This window comes from Amblyomma maculatum, chromosome 3, assembly GCF_055883805.1.
Source record: "Amblyomma maculatum isolate TAMU_Amacu chromosome 3, ASM5588380v1, whole genome shotgun sequence".
NCBI lineage: Eukaryota > Metazoa > Arthropoda > Arachnida > Ixodida > Ixodidae > Amblyomma > Amblyomma maculatum.
This window is the reverse complement of record NC_139346.1, coordinates 208888171-208905638: the sequence shown is the minus strand read 5'-3', so window position 1 is coordinate 208905638 and position 17468 is coordinate 208888171. Positions and strand designations below refer to the sequence as shown.

General features: G+C 42.9%; 1 protein-coding gene across 2 annotated transcripts in view; it reads right to left on the bottom strand.

Moving 5' to 3' along the window:
* Positions 1–1440: 1440 nt before the first annotated feature.
* LOC146197570 (uncharacterized) overlaps positions 1441–17468 on the bottom strand; it is a 31955-nt gene continuing 15927 nt past the window's right edge. For both annotated transcript variants that reach the window (XM_084599475.1, XM_084599476.1), the window contains exons 9-13: positions 14755–14975; positions 13869–14072; positions 10754–10936; positions 6388–6539; positions 1441–1967 (exon numbers count right to left, since the gene is read on the bottom strand). In XM_084599475.1, the coding sequence (XP_084455601.1) occupies positions 1842–1967; positions 6388–6539; positions 10754–10936; positions 13869–14072; positions 14755–14975 (886 nt within the window). In that variant the 3' untranslated portion in view covers positions 1441–1841. The remainder of the gene's footprint in view (positions 1968–6387; positions 6540–10753; positions 10937–13868; positions 14073–14754; positions 14976–17468) is intronic.

The following is a 17468-nucleotide window of genomic DNA, read 5'->3' as shown; positions in this document are numbered from 1 at the left end:
TGTGTGAAAAATTAAAAAAGTCTGTAATTGTACATGCATGTCTTGCTCAAAATATTTGCCTTAATCTATCGAAAAGGTGAAACAGCTGATGAACTGCACTCACATTTCGTATTAGGAAGTAACATAATCGTCGGCAAATTTTTTGCGACCTGTGTGCGGCGGGGCTCGCTCACCACCTCTACGTTAGACAATGAAAGTGAGCGCTGGTCCGTGCCTTGATTCCCAGGTGCCACCGAAGAGCAGCATTTCGCTATATACGACACTGCTTATGTGTCGCTTCAGAAACATGTTCGGGTATGACTCAGATCAGATCTAATCTGAGACGCAGAAGAACCAATATGTCCTGGGAGACAGTGGACCGAGAACAGCGAGGCTATGGTGCACTGTGACCTTAATTTCGCTTGTGATGTATGTGTTCTTGTATGCTGTGTTTTCACGCATGTTGCGCCATTTTTAGAACAAAGATCGAGTTCACATGTAAATTTTCAATAAAAGACATGCATATTTCAGTCGTGTGCTTACGTACTCTGTGCGGTGAACACTGTTCACAAGGTGCGCGCGTATGCACGAGGTCTGTCGCAAGCTCCCTTAATGCATCTTTTTGCCTAATTTGCCATTGCTACTGCAAGCATGCATGTCGCACTGGGTGTGATGTGTTTGGTGTACGTTTGCTTTTCCGAGGTCGCACTCCTTGTGCGCTAGGGCCGGACGAAGCAAATGGGTGCACTGGGCATGTATGCCCCTCCCACTTTCCCCTTTCTTGGTGATCTACATATGCCCGCAATGTTGATTTGGGGCCAGTTAGAGCACTCGACCGCTCGACTGCTTGTGCCCAAGGATGTGAGATTGAATCCCGGCCACAGCGGCAGCTTTTTGATGGAGGTGAAAAGCAAGGCGTCCGTGTGCTGCGAGATGTCAGTGCATATAATGTTTATTTATACTATAAAATAAATATTACAGCAATTTGCCATGGCTCAGCTGCTGTTTGCAGTAACAACAGCTAGGGAGGCACAAGCAGATAAGATAGCATGCTTTATTTAAAATGATTCATTCTGCAGCTGTGCTGCAGGCATCCAATTGCACTCATAAAACTTCCGTTTACTTGTGGTGAATGAAGTATCATGATCCAATACACAAGAAGGAAGACAAAAATTTACATTAGATAATGCAACTGTGTGAAAGTTGAAAACAAGCAAAAGTGGCAAGGTATGCGTTGCTCAAAGGCAAAACTTCATGAACACAATACTTAGCATTAAGTGCTTTTGCCTTCACACACTTACTTCCAGAACATAAAGGTGAATAGATGACATGAATAAGCAAGTAAAAAATAATTGAAATAAAAATGTTATAATTAGGATAAATTATTTTCCCTTGCAAAAGCACACTGCAGCCTCTAGTTCAGTTTCAGTTCATTAATTAGTTCATTAATTAGAGAGCACAATGAGTGAGACTAAACTTTCACGTTGTGGTTCAAATAATTGCCTATAAATACAATTCCCATAGTAGTTCATGTAATTGCTCATAAATACCATAAAGAGGTGATGTTATGGATGTCTTCACTTTCCATCCCCTGTAATGAAAGCCATGTCACTGCATCATAGTATCCTGCACCTTTGTATCTTGTTATACACCTCAATTTAGCTGACACCTCTAGAGTTAATTTTTAACAGTAGAACCTTGGCTTGTGTTGCTCGGCGTTTTGAAAGTTGCGGGCAAAGACGCATTACTGAGCCTCACATCTTCCTTTAGCCATATTTGCTTTGTTGCAGATGGATCTGCCACACCATATGATATTGATGATATTAAGTGAGATGCTGCTATGTACACACACAGTCTGCTCATTATTTCGTCAAAATGTTTGCAGACATGAAAGCTTGAAAGAAAGCGGTGCCTCCCAGGCCTTCAACCTTCTTAAGGTCCTCAAAGGTATCGAACCGCCCACGGAGAGTCCTGTGCAGGTAGATCATCTGCAATGGAAAGGAACATTAAACAAGTGGAATTGTTCTACATGTAAAGCGCATACAAAGAATGCATAGAATGCTCAAGGCAGTAGGCATTTTATATTTATTTTGTCTTCTCATCCAGTCATGTATGTGGCAACCAGCAGAAGCTTCAGTTCAGTTCAGTTCAGTCATTCAGTCGTGTCCGACTCTTCGTGACCCTGTGGACCATGTCACGCCGTGCTTTCCGGTCTCTCACTATCTTCCTAAAGTTACATAACTTCATCTGCAATGCCTCGAGGATGCCATCTAACCATCGCGTTCGCTGCCTACCCCTTCTCCGGCGACCCTCAACCTTTCCCAACATCAAATCTTTCTCCAGCGACTCCTCTCTTCTCATCAGATGACCAAAGTAGCTGAGCTTTAACTTTAGAATTTGACCCTCCAATGAGCAGTCAGGGTTTATGGTCGACAATATCGACTGATTTGATCTTCTGGCAGTCCAAGGAGCTCTCAAGAGTCTTCGCCAGCACCGCAATTCAAACGCGTCAATTCTTCGGCGGTCAGCTTTTTTCAGCAGAAGCTTATGGGATGCATATTCTTAGAAACAAATTTATTATAGCCCTTCTGCATAGCTCAGTTGCCTGGTATTGATACCGGCAGACGTAGCATGCATGTACTGTCATAATTTCAGAAATTTCTGGAGACTGGCTTGCATGCAGTGGCGGATCCAAAAGCCCACTTTGGAGAGGGGATTCGCACAACTGAAATACTGCAAATGAGTGTTTACGCTTTTTTTCTTTTTTTCTTATTACAGCAAAAGCTCATTATTTGAGCTCTATTGGACCAAAAAAATTTTCAATTATACAAGTTCAAATTATTGAAGTCCTCGGAAAACTGACAGAAACCACTTGCTTTGTAGTAAACTTATTTGGCAAAAAAAAAAAAAAAAGAAAGGAGTAATGGTTGCCTGCTTTCTAGACGAGAATAGTGTGACAATGACTTTCTTTGCATTCCCATCCACATTTTTCACTTTTACAATTGGGAGCGCCAAAACAGAACTGCTCAATAATGGTAGGGGCCTCCCCGGCATCCTTCACAGTGCGACGCAGTCGCGGCAGTGCGTTGTCACAAGCAGTCACCACACGATGCACCGAACTGTTCTTGATGAGCGTGCATTTCCAGAGCAATAGAAGAACCTTGTAGATGGAAGCGTAGAAAGTGGACAGTACTGCCAATAGTCGTCTGAAATGCCGTGCCACTGCGATCGGTTAGCTGGCTGATGCATGGCCAAAAGTCACCATCACCAGAGCTGTACAGCTACAACCGGCACGAAGCTGATAAAAGCGAAGCTAAAACTAAGTAGCCGGCCTATTTTTGTGTTTCATCATGGTTACCTTTGCATACACATCAGAATTGTGCCAATGTGCGATCAAGTCCACAACATATAATTCAGGTTAAGAAGTGCTATTTTGATGACATTTGGAGTGCAAAGTGTCCCTGAACAGGGCCGAACAATTGCAAGACCCGTAGCATCTGTCTGATGCCGTAGCCTTGCATTGGTGTTGGCTGGGACCTTGCGAACAGTAAGACTTATTCGTATTTCTGAATTAAAGTGTATTTATATAACGAGAATTTAGTTACAAGCCTCTGATGTCATGTGAAACAGAGAGCAGGCAGCTGTCACCACGGCTGCCAACCCTTACCGTAAAGATAATTTTGGTCAACATCTAAACTAGTTGTCTTTTGTTTTCTTAGTTATGACATCTTTATCTATAGAAAGTATATCTCCATGAAATTTCTATCACTTTCTGGAGAGAGACACCGCTTCCGCTGGCTACATGTTGGTATCCACATCCTCAGCAGTAGGCCCCGCTTGCAGCAGGAATTTGCTGTTATTACATAGAATCCTGCACATTTGGTATACATACTCCAACCAGATGAAGTGGTACCAGGGTTCTGGAAAGAGTGTTTAATACCGGTTTCCATTGGGCGAACAGGAGCAAGAGCAACGAGCAGCCAGAGCAGCGCACGAGAGCACTGGGGACGCGCGTTCTCGTCTCCCCAATGGAACGTTCACGCTGCTCGGAGAGCAGCGTACCGAGGCGGAGCGCGTGACGTCAGACGTCATGTGATCAAACTTTTCCCGTGCTTGCGTTGCCTTTATCTGCCGGCCGAACGGCACCGCTGCCGTCTTCCGCCATTTTTCTCGACCGTCCTGGCCGGGCTCCGGGCGGCGAATAACCAGAAGCACGGCCGGTCTCGAGGGAGAGAGCGCACGCGCTCTCCCTCGAGACCAGCCGTGCTAGAAGGGACATCAAAAAGGTCACGTGACTTCCTCCGTTCTCCCTGTACTCCGCCGCTGGCAACAGAGCACCAAAGACTGCTCTTGGCTGCTCCCGGGACCCCAAAAGCGCGCCTCCTCTGCCAATAGAACACAACGCTACTGCTCCTGTTCGACCACTGGTAGGCGCTGAAACTCGCGAGAGCACTTTTAGTGCAGCTAAAAGTGCTCCTGTTCGCCCAATGAAAACCGGTATAAGTTATAGCTGCACATAAGCAGGTAGTATTTCTGAGCTCATTTTCGTGAAAACTCAGTGCCTTTTGGCTTTTGAATACAACATAGTCCCTATCTGTTCCCTTATCTCAACACTCGAAATTATGAATATGTTTCCGATGATCAGGAGGGCCTATTTCCAGTTCCAGCAAAGTCTCACCCTTCCTTTAGCATAGAAGAAAAAAGTGAAAAATGGGGGAAAGTGGTCCTGTCACTGACATCATGACCACAACATCAGAGAAAATCGACAGACATGTTTTCATGCTGGAATCTATAAGAGTCACTCTTTTTCCGCATTTGCTGTTAGCAGCAGGAATGAGAGATTTACTTGGGTGACTGGGGCTGAAAGGAGGTTTTTCAGAACAAACTAGAAAAAAACATTCTGTTCCTACTAACTCAATTTGAAAATTTAGTTCAGCACATTTGCACAGGGTGGAGTAATGAGGTGCGTGGGGCTGTTGGGATTTGTGAACAAACTGCATGGTTATGCCTCACAAAGGAGGTGCTCACAGTTAGCACAATGGTCGCAACTTTTTATTAATTTTTGCATTCCTAAGATGGTGATCCTCAAAGTTCCCTATATGATGGTGTGAATGCGGATGCACAATAAATGCTGTTAAATGAGTTTGTGCAAGAAGTTCTTTGTGGGTGACAGCATCTTAGATGCCAATACTGAACTTGGCTTGAAAATGGTTGCTCTTTGAGTGCGCCTCACATCAGTGGCCTATTTTTGCCACACACAAAAACAAGTTATTTCATAAAGACCGACGGTGTCTCAGGAAAGTGGGACGGTAGAGATTTCAGAACCTCTGAGATAAGGTAGTATGAATAGTTAACCGATTTGTGGGAAGTGCTTTCTGCTCCACAATCCTTCAGTGGCTGAGTTCTAAACCGCATGGTATCGAAGTGAGGTAATGGTTGTTGGTCACAGTGAAGGGAGGTAACTTGCATATAAAAGAGCTGGTTATGGGATAACTTTGTCAAGTTTCCTGCTAAAAGGTTGCTTAGCTCTGTCCGTCCTTGCTTCTACGTATACTTGAAAAAAAAGTTGATGAAATTTATTCTTGAGTAACATGACTGTAGCTACGAATCGCTAAGATGCCAACGTGTTGTATTATTTACCTTTAGTTAACATAACGAAGAATGGCATATGCAACTATATGTATGATTTTGCTGGAAGAAATTAACTGAAAAAATACCACCGAAACTGGGTTTGAGAACTCTGTTTACATTTATACAGAGAGTGTACTTAATAGCAAGAACAAAATGGCCGCTTTGGATCTTTCGGTGCAGCCAGCACTGATTGCTCATTCTGCCGGTAACATCTTCCCTTGGCCCCACTTCGAGAGGCCATAAAAATTCCGCAAATGGGCTTTTCCGCATACCACAGTTGACCAAAACGGTGTAGCGGACTTTACATTAGCAGAGTTTTGAGGAGAGATCAGAGGAGTGCCATGTGTGTTGTCATTAAGGATGTATAATACACTGTGGAAGGATCAAAGGGAAAGCGGTGCACTTTTGCATGACATACAGGAAAGCCCACTCGCAGAATTTTGCACAAGGTGCACACTTAGCATGGTGAGCAGCGCACAAGAAAGCCAAGAGAATGCTTTTAGTATACTGTCTTCTAGGCAGTAACTCAATCTTCATGTAACCTTCCCAGATAATGCAGACTTGCAATGGTATGTTTTTAAAAATCAGGTGCATTTCATCGGTGCCACATTTTGGAATGTGAAAATTTTTTCTAATATAAATTATTGCATCGCGTATAAACCGAATGTCAAACCTACTAAATTTGCATCTGAAATTTTTAATGTTCATACACCCCTGCAGTGGGTGTGTACAAGTTTTGACTCTGAAAACAGCATGAATGATTTGCGGAGTGCCTACCCGTGCTTTCTTGGGGCCAACTTTTGCCAGCAGCCGGAGGTCCTTCTCAGGGGCCGTGTTTAGCAGCTTGAGCACATTTTTGTTGTGTGTGAGCTGCACTCTTCTGGGCGTCCCCTTAGGTAATGGAGCCCAGGGCTGTTGTTCTGGGGTACCTGAGGACAAGCACAAAGCCTTTCTTGGGCGAACACACACTGGCCGCCTCTGCTGACACTTCACACTTGAAATTATTCTTCCTAACAGAGGAAAAAAAAGGCGGAGGAGGAAGATGAGGAGGAAAGGCAGGGAGGTTAACTCGTAAAAGCAACCGGTTTGCTACCCTGCACTGGGGGAAGGGGGTGAGTGGATATAAAAGTTGTGAGCGAGGGATGGTTGAAGTTAGTACAGTCACATCACAGACATGCCACATCACATCACGTCACAGTCATATCACTTAACATAACAGCAAACTCATAGTCTTTCGATTAGGCCTGTGCTTTCCATAAAGCAGAGCAGTGCCTGGGAGGCCTTCACTGCAGACGATTGCCGTGGCCAGGGACCTAAAATCTTAATTTCAGTCAATGGGCGTCCATCTAGATGCTCCAGCGTACGGCACAGACACTGTCTTTTCTCACTGTATATCGGGCACTCACAAAAAATGTGAACTATAGACTCGTCGCATCCACAGTTTGTACATGCAGGGCTGTTTGCCATGCCTATCATAAAAAAATACGAGTTTGTGAATGCTACACCAACCCACAGGCGGCACAGCAAAGTTTCTTCGCGCCGGGGTAGGCCAGGTGGAAGGCGCGAAGAAACTTTGCTGTCATGTCAGGGTCCAGGGATTTTAAAAAAGCGGCAGTTCGCAAACTGGCCAGAATTCCACAAGGAGAGTGTGTGTTCCCGCGCAAGTGCGCGAAGCCTGCCCGCTGCGTCTGGCCTGGAAAAGGGAATCAACACACAATAGCAGTCTTGGTGGGCTGTTCGTGCGACCTCGTCCGCCCGAAGATTGCCCGCTATGCCGCTGTGTCCTGGAAATCATTGGAAGATAATGTCATGTCCTCCATTAATTGCACAGTGATGAATTTGTCGAATTTCGCAACGAGTTGTTCATGGGCTCCACGGCGGAGCGTAGAACCTGTGGGACCAGTTTGATGAAAGGCTCCAACTCTGTTCCCTTGGTGCTGGTCTCTCCAGCTGTTGCAGGTGAAAAATGTCACAACAAGCAGTTCTTTGAAAACAAGAATAAAACCGATAGGCAGCTTAGGGATGAGGAAAAAAAAAAGAAAAAAAAAAAAAGAACACATGCATACTTTGCTTACAGCATTGCAAGGTTCTGACCGTAATAGTGCAGAGTCCTCTATACCAGAGAAAAGAACAGCTACAGGTCGTTGAATGCTTCAAGGCCACATGAACCTCTATGTGATGCAAAAGCAAGTTGTGAAGCTCCTTTCGTTGCTAGGCTTTTCTCACTCTCTGATTTAAGATTAGGTTGACACTTCCAGGGAACTAGTTTGATTTTAATGGGTATATACTCTTTAGCTTTTGCAGCTGGACATGCAAGCTTAAAACTGTTGATACAAGGAGCGTTTGCATCATAAGTGCGCCAGTTTTGAACTGCAGAACAACTGGAGCCTGTTCAGTCTGAATGGGAATTGCCTTGATTTTCTTGAAGAAGCTGACTAGGTAATGGCACCTTTTCGCTGCTTTCCTCTCGCAGCATGCAATGCAAGTAAGCGAATTCCATGTTGCAGTTGAAATTCTTTAATTTCAAAATCAATAAAAGGCATAGCTTTCTCTACAATGACATTTTGGAATGCCACAAATGACCACACTAAGGGAAATTTTGAATGGACATAATGGGTAGAGGAAAAATTAAAATTGGTCTATATTGGCTGACTACTGCATCCAAATGACAGTAAGATTGGTTTTGGAAAAACAAAAAAGGCTTTTTTTTAAAAGCTAGAGAAAGTACACAAATGAACCGCACAAATATCGCTGCCACTGGCTGTTTTCGCAAACAAACTGCAATGGCACAGCTTCTTCTGTGGGCACCCTGGGCTAGGCTTCAAAACCATTTAAAAAATGGGGACCACAGAGCCATTTTTGGTCTTGACACAATAAAAATTTCCACCAAATGAATGGGTGTTCTACAATTTCTGTGCGACTGAAGACCTTAACCTGTCACACAAAATTGCCTGCCGATTATTCTTTAATCAGCTTTTTTAAAGAAGGCATAGCCTGTCAAAAAACCTCTGTTTACTTTTTATGGAGTACAGATATGTATCATACTCAGGCATTTGTGAAAAAATTAGCAATTATGGCACTGAACTTCATTTCTAGACAAGTTCAGCATCGCAGTTCCATGCCCAAACAAAAAGGTCAACTCAAGCCAAGTTGGCAAGAATATCTTGTAGACACTTGGCAGACAAGTGCATGATGGATTTCTCGACGCATTCAGTCACTTCAGTCAAAAGTAACATGCACTTGGCAGTAGTGACCATCTTGTAGCCTTTACCAGAAAAAATGCAATGCCTGCCACAGAAAGTTTGCTGTTAAAATGCTAATTAACCTAACTTTTGCAATGCTAGGATAATATAGGAACAATCTACTCTTTACCATAATCAAACTGTGAAGTCTTTTTTATTTCAATTAACAATAAGTGACCCCAATAAACTTTAAAATTCTAATATTCATTTCTTGGTACTGTAGTGAACACTCTCAGCAGGTTAAATATGAATTCCTGCCTCCAATTGGCCAGATGTAGCAGTAGCAACCTGATGACGATGACAAAAAGGAGTACTTGTAAGAAAAATATAATAACTCTTTCCAGTAGAATATGCTTTAAGATGGCTGATTCAGTGGTAACTTTCTTTCAAATACTTTGCAGCTGTTCAAGCAATGTTCGGCAAAACTTATCACACAGTCAAACCAGTTGGGCAAACCAGGCTTCACTTTGCCTCATTTTGCCTAAGTAGAAAGGTTTGTTATGCTTTGAAGAGACACACTAGGGACAAATAGAGGGTGGCTTATATCAATACAGTCCCATGCTCTGATCACATAGAGGCACCTTTTTCCTGATATGGAGCTTTATAAAAGCTAAAAAAAGGAACAATAAAAGACAGGTGTCGCCACCATTGGCCGACTTTACATACAAAACAATAACATTGACACAGATATTTAAATCCAGGTTTCTCGCTGATATATGACATCTTTTGCTGTCGGACAAATATGACAGTAGCCAGAGAATTAATTTTTACTTAAACAAAGACCAGGAATGAGGACAGAGGTGTCCTCAATCATCCCTGTGATTGTGTATAAAGCTGCATTACTATGGCTGTGCTCCTTTGCTCATAAACTTCATAACCATGGCAAAGCTCACCGTAGGGCCCATGTATTGAGTCCATGCATGTAGGTTTAAAGGTACTCTCAGATCATAAATGGCAGTTTACCAATATCCTTCAGGTGAAAAATTAGACGGACATTAAGCTCCGCTGTTATGGGTATGACGTAATAGCATTTCGCTTTATTCCTTGACCTTGGCCGATTTACTTAGCGTTTCTACCTTATTAACTTTTTATTCACTGATACCGAGCATCAGCAAACACTGGCGTTGAGCATTTGGCACCTTTCAACTCCCTTTTCCAAATTTTAATTGTTTTCCATTATTATTTCAATTATTTAATTGTTTAACTGATTAATTACAAACTACAAATTCCCGTGATAGATATTGATAGATATGATAGAAATTGATAGATATAGCAGTCCGAGACATAGATTAAAGAGTAAAACAAGCACAACAAAATTATGCGGGATACTTAAGCTTCACCTTGAAGGGTACAATGTGGCAGCATAGGCTACCATCCAATACATAAAGCCCCGCTTCAACCAAGCCATATAAACGTGCCTGTGCGGCCTAAGGGTAACGTGTCCGACTCAGAATGCAAAGGTCCTAGCAAGCTGATTTTAATATCACTCTGCCATACGAAAGGAGAGGCCGAGTTCCTGCCACATGTAACACCAGGAAACCCCCCGTCTATTCAGCAATCATTGTGTGGCCATTGCAAGCTGAAAGCTACCATCTTCCAGCGCAGCGCCATGCTCGTGACTTTTAGGTCACAATGCCGACAATTATGCTGACGCCAGATTTTCTGGTGAAAAGAACCTTTAACGCTATCACTATAAAATAAAGCAATTTAAAAAATAATGGTGACAAATAACACTAGCTATGATTTAAGAATTGTGGTTTTGTCACTATCAAACATGTTAAAACCGATAAATTATCCTTCCCCCTCAAATTCAGATCATTAAGGACCAACTGTAACGAGAAACAAATTTAAATCCGTATATGTTTTGCCAAGGTGCATTCTGGGTAGAGGTGTGCACTTACGACATGTTGCACAGCCTCGGTCCCGATTCTCTGCCTTGCGTGATGTCTTTGCCATGGACGTCATCTCAGTGGCAGGAGCTTGGTGAAACATAGTCGTCCTGCGTCGTGTACGACACGCTATGCTCGACATTGGAGTCTTGGGAGCCATGAAGACAGTCAGCCTCCTCGACTGTTTTGGACCACCTTGAAGGGTAACAGGAAACGCAGGGTCTTCAGAATCTGAGACAAGACTAAGGCTCTAAGCTAGACTCGAGGCACAAGACATAAACTGTCAACAATTCCCTGAGCAGCCTGTCTCTGAAGCAGTAATGAAGACTGTGACAAAGCTGCCCAACCAGATGTGTACAGTGAGTTTGGCACTTCTTGCTATGTGCACTGAAGCCTCGAAGGTTCACAGCATGTGCGTATTTGGAGCAGGCAGATAGTCACATGTTTAATTTTAAATTTTAATAAAGAGACGAGATTAACAAGTTTGCTGATGTAGAGTGGCAATAGCAAGAGCAAAGTTGGCTTTACATATTGCACATTCACAATCTTTCTAGGCCTGTTTGGTATGTCACAACTGCAAAGAACTGAGACTACCAAAGGTGCATGCAGACCAAGCAGTAAAAAACAAACAAAGCAATACATATACCATCCTTTGACAGAAAATGCCACTGGGCATGCTTGTTCCCTTGTCCCTGTTATAGTTGTGCTTTGCGTTCTGGCTGGTTGACTGTGTGGCTTTTTATGGCGAATAAGTAACTAAAGCTATCATGCGCCAAAAGCAAGGTTAGAATGTGTTTTTGTAGCAATAATGAGAATCAGTGTTAAGAACTATACCTTGATGAGAAAGAGTTCCTCTTTTAGGAAACTAAAAACACATGATAAATCTACAACTACTTTTTCTCCTAAAAGTAGGCAAAGGTGGAATGGGATTGTAAAATTGTAAAAATAGTTAAGTCATACCTGCCAACATGATGAGTTCTCATATAGGAAGATTTCTTCATTTGCGCCAACGGCGGGAGGGGCACTTTCAAGCAATGACCAATAAGTCCTAATCTAAACATCCTAAACATACACACAAGCAGCAACAGCAAGCAAGCGAGTCCTAAAGATGTGCGCCGAGACATCTGCACGCTGCCGTCGAGTGTTGTGGTTACGCCTCCACAGCGGACGCAAGCTAATCGGCCGGCGCGCTGCCGCTGCCATTTTCTCTAGTAATCAAAGTTGCACCGTTTTAGTTTTTCAATGCGAAACCAAACTTTAAATGCAATTCCACCTGAGAATGTTGTTGGCCGCGATGGTTCCGAAAAGTGAGCTATCACGGTGTCATCGGGCATAGCGCAGCTCAGTAACATGAGGCATACAGCAGAGTGCCAATACGGGAGGATCAGATGATGCGACATTTGGGCAAAGCCGCGGAAACACCCCTCAACGCCAAGCACGCTGAGAGGCTGCGGTTTAGTCGAGATCGAAGGTGAAGCTTATATATTTACTGCAGCTGCACTGGTTGTGCACCGCCGCCAGCTGCAGAATTTTCCACCTACAACAAACGACCACCCCACCACCACAGATCAAAACCTACACTACATTATTATGCGGGCAGAGGCCACTTATTGGAAGATTTAGGACAGCGATCATACATTCGGAAGGTTTGGTCAAAAATAGGCAATCTTCTGGGCAAATCGGAAAGGTTGGCAGGTACGTAAAGTTCTTTCTCCGTAATGTCCCTAGTTTTGGGCATGCAATTAGGATGTGGTTGACTGCGAGCATCTCTCCGCTTTCTTCACAGGTAGGCTTATTATGTTTCATAAGTAAAAAATGTGTGTGTCCAATGCTGAGATGACAGACTATCACTTCCACGAAACGTTCCTAATGTGTGCCTGATTTCCCATTCTGCTATTATGGGCTTTACGGCACATAATTTATTATTTTCCTCGTTATTCGCCATACACTGCCATTTATCCTTCAGTTTACGCTGTATTAACTTCATGCAGTCTTTATGTAGCTTGTTTACTTTCTCAATTTTTTTTCAGCGAGCTTGAGCAGCATATGCGACTGCTCTTTCATTTCCAAAGCATACAGAGAGCGCACTGTGATGGCCTTAAATGCAATTGTAGACGCTGCTACAGCTATTCAATAAGTATGTAGTTTGACCTCTTGAGCTGGAACGCCACTTTGCACTATGATGGCCGTGCCACCAAAAAACCTGCTTACTTACTACCAGTCTTGTTGGAAGACAGTATTTCTTTAGTATGTTTGTGTGTCTGGGGCCTAAATTTGTTTCTTTTTTACATTGTGCAATAGACCCCTTTCATAAATGTTAAGTAGGCTTCACCTCTATGCTGCATTCCCCACTAATGGCAGAACAGCAATGTATTGAAACATTGTATTATGGCCATAATTCGTATGATTTATGAATCAGAACATATTCATATAATTACCCTGTTACCACTACATGGATCTGTGTAGAAGCAAGATGCGATTTCAGGTCTATATCGCCGTTTTTCTGGCGGCCAGTGACGCCATGTTTGGGGAAAGAAGCAGCGTGGGAAAGCCTATTTAACGATTTTTGCAAGGGGTCCATAGGTATGAGTACGTCAAAATATCTTTTACCTCAACTAAATTATATAGAAGTCCTCTGCTATTTTAGGGATGCCATTTTTTCCTATCTATGTAAAGCGGAAAGCTAGGATAGCTTTTCAGGCCCTGTGATTCGGGGCTTATAATTTTCTTGGCGTTCTAGGTAGTTTCCCTGCCTCTACGAGGTTGACGGCGCGCGCCTTTTTACTTCATGTCCATCCCCTCTGCAGAGGCACTAGGCAATTTGCACCTGCATCTGCACAGCATTTATTGATTAGTTCATGCCAAACTTATACACCATTTTATCTTGCTGCAAGTACAATTACACAATTTGCAGGCCTCTACCAATGAACAGGCTCATTACAATAGCTTCATCCCGCACAATGCAGGAAAGTGTGGGTGTTCTTGTAGTTTATAATATCTATTTTGAACAAAGCCTTTTTTTTTCTTCTGCTGAAACCTGTAGACTCTATAATCCAACAAGTTGATCTACCAATCTCTGCAGAGACCAGGTCCAATCTATACCACACATGATGTTTCTCAAACCCACCAGCAGGCTTTCCTGATGTGCCGTCACATGCAGCATTTTGGAGATCTGGAGAATCGCCAATCATATTTTTGGCATCAGTGCTTCTCTGCTGATGACCACTTCGCCGGCGAAGACTTTGTGGCGACCTCCATGATCCCCTTCGCTCAATGGAGCCAGAGTTGGACAGCTTCTTCCTTTCCGATGTATCAGGATGGTTTGTGACATCTGGTGAAGCAAAAACAAGATTCAACAAAATAGAACGCTGGGCCAGTTGGTAATGATCCATGTTAAAATGGCACACATACAAACGAAGACACACAAAAGAGAACAACATGGACAGGAGCACACTCCTGTCCACACTCCTGTCCATGTTGTTCTCTTTTGTTGCGTCTTCGTTTGTATGTGCACTATTTTAACATAAAAAAAAAGGTCTAGTCAGTAAAATTAATCAAATATGCAGTCATAAATCCAAGCCCATTTCCTTTGTTTTTCTTCATGTCAGTTCTGATTTCTTTGGCCTAAGCTTTACGGACAACAAGGTAGTGATGGAGAAACACGGTAGGTGCATCATTTTTGTTACCAGTGACGTTTATTCAGTTCCTTGTTAACATAAGTAGATGCTTTTACTGTAGACAAGTATTACTAGGACCACATTATTCCTCTTTTTGCTTTTTGTTACATTAAATGCAGCACATCTCAAGTGTTGACTCATTGACCCTCATTCTCTTTCATAATGCTTCACCCTGAGGGTACCAACAAAATGAAAAATAAATTATTTCAGAGGACAGTACAAGAAACTTGAATTTTTGTTCGCAGTCAGAACCGATGCCTTTAGTAAAATCGATACTGGTGCAACAATAAAATTTTGAAATAATAATAGTAACTGATCCAGGCCCTGTTTCTGTACCCTGGAGGGGTGTGCTGCTTCTGGTGCTCCGTTTATGCTGCTGCACAGTGGTGTCCAGCATGTCCAGCAGGGTTTGCTGATCCTCGGTGAGCGGAGGCTTTCCAAGAGCAAGGGTCGTGGAATTGCCCAGGTACGAGGGAGCCATCAAGCTCTCCAGTTTTTTGCCGATGTCCTCCCGCAATGTTGGCTCAAGCCGCTCACAAAGACGTTCCACGAGTGGCCTGAAGGGCAACACAATGGGGCACTTTATTTCAGCAGTATTGCAAGACTGCTCACAACCCTCAGTGAAACGTGATCAGTCTGGTAAAGGTCAGTAAACACAGATATTGTATGTGGCACTGACAAGGGACATACTTATGATAAGTGACAGTTATCTGGCAGCCATAGCAGGTTCTGTCTGGGAGTCAGCTGGGCAGGTAGGATTTGGGAATGAGGTGGCTGCAGCTGGTGCGGAACATAGAGCATAGATAGAGGAGAGGCCTTTGCCTAGAAATGGATGCCATTAGGTTGACGATGATGATGCTGCTGATGGCTGGTACACGGAAAGAAAAAGCAGCTCATACTGCTCGGACTTCAGAATCCTGCTTTCCTCTCATTACCCCCCCCCCCCCCCCTAATTCGAGTTACTACAATAACAACTTTCTTTACTAAAACTTTCTCTTAGTCAAGCTCTCATATTCATTCACACAGCATTACACTCTCTTCTCCAAAAATTTATAAAATTTGAGAAGGGGAGTATTCACTATGCCATACCTGCCAAGATAAAAAATTGGGGGATTTTAGAAGATATTATAGGGCCATGGTTGTACAATCAGAAAGTTCACTGCAAAACCAGGAGTCTCCCGAACGGAAGGTCGGCAGATATACTATGCGAGGTAAAGCACTACCAACAATTCTGACGACAAAAATAGCGAGTGAAATCGAATATACATGCGAATAAATAGAGCACTTCATTTTAGCAAAGCACTGCTCCTCCAAACAGATGCTAGGGTAAAATGTTCTTTTTTTTTTACCGAAACCGAATCAAGAAATAAGCAAACATTTGGTGAGGATGAGAAAGCATTCCACTTCCAGGCATGTTGTGAGTTGCGCTATCAGTGCCGTCACAGATGGTAGTGCACCATTGCAGGGGTAGAATGCAGCTTGAGCTGGGCCTAATACAAATACAATTTTCCTACACTAGTAAAACATGAAGTGCTAAATATCTGTTTTCAAGTTAATCTAAAATCAGCTACAAATGATTGAAAGCGAAAATTGCAAAATGGTGCTACATGTGCATATGACATACAACCTCTTTTCATACACCTGAATCACCGCAATTATCACTAGTCGTCGTGAACTTACTGAAAGAGACAAGTGAAAACAAGCTTCATGTCTCATGCATATTGTGCTGCCAAGTTGTGCGAGAGCTTTAGCTACAAAGAGTCACATGTGTTCTTCAAATGTTCCTGCTGCAGCCTTCCAAGCGTATGGCACAAGAAGTATCAATAATGAAACCTGCAATGGCCAGTGCGAGAGCAAGCAGTGAGACGAATGTTGCGAGTATGATATGGGTATGGTACAGGCACCCAAGCATGAGTGCGCTGCCATATTGGATTAGATTGGCTTGTAGTGGGATGTGTTGCCCGGCCCTGGCCGCCATCAATACGCTTTAAATTTTAAGTAAAATTTTGATGCTCTTAATGGCTGTACACACTCTTGACAATCTCTTCTGCTGAAAATCATAAAATTATATTGTAATTTAAGCCATAAAAATTTGATATTACTCTCAGGTAGGTGTAAATGTCCTTTCAGGTAGGAAGGTAGCAGCACTAACTCACAGCGGTGGCTTGTCTGCAGTGCTTCAGTGCAAAGTGTGAAACATCAAAGAAAGACAACCAACTTATGAAAGACATGATTGAATGAGGAGAAATGCAGCAGACTCTTTGCAGTGCCTTGATGTCTTAGAGACAAAGCACTCAATAATTACCATTACATACTTATGAACATGCGAGCTGGGAATGGAGAACGCACCACGAAGAGCAAAAATGTGGTGATAGTCAGCCATTGCTATTGCTTCTCCACACAACATTGGTGTAAGCAGGCAAAGCATCAAGAAACAGCAAGGAAGCAATTTTGCCTCGGCGTAGCTGTCAACGGCCAGAGTGTATTGCTAAATCTTAATCGTTTCCACACTCAGAATAACGAAAATGTGGACTGAATTCTGCAAGCATACATAATGTCAAGATAATGCTAATATACAATCTTATTCTGTGAAAATGTAAAAATTAAATGCCTTTGTACCTTACTCAATTTTTCAAACTAGGCAGTTCAGATTATATGTTCTCCTGGATGATACGTTTTTCCTGCATTAAAGAAAAAAAAGAAAAAGGATGAGCTGTTTTACTGCACGTTAACCACTGCATGCGCACTCTCCTCTGTAGCCCTACATGTTTGCAGTCAAAGTCAACCTATTTTGCAACTGCAGAATTTGTTGTGACACATGTTGCAGCGCTGAAGAATGCAAGCGCAGCATATTCGCACAATGTACAAATGAACAATAAAGAATGAGCGGGAGCAATATTTTCGGTCATGTAACCATCAAAAAAGCTTAATTGATGGCTACAATTAGCCATCGTTATTCTGTCCCTTGTCACAACACTATTCCTTCTGCCGGCACTGAACTGAGTAAATCCTCATTTGCGCTCATGTATTCAACTCATTCATGAGACCAT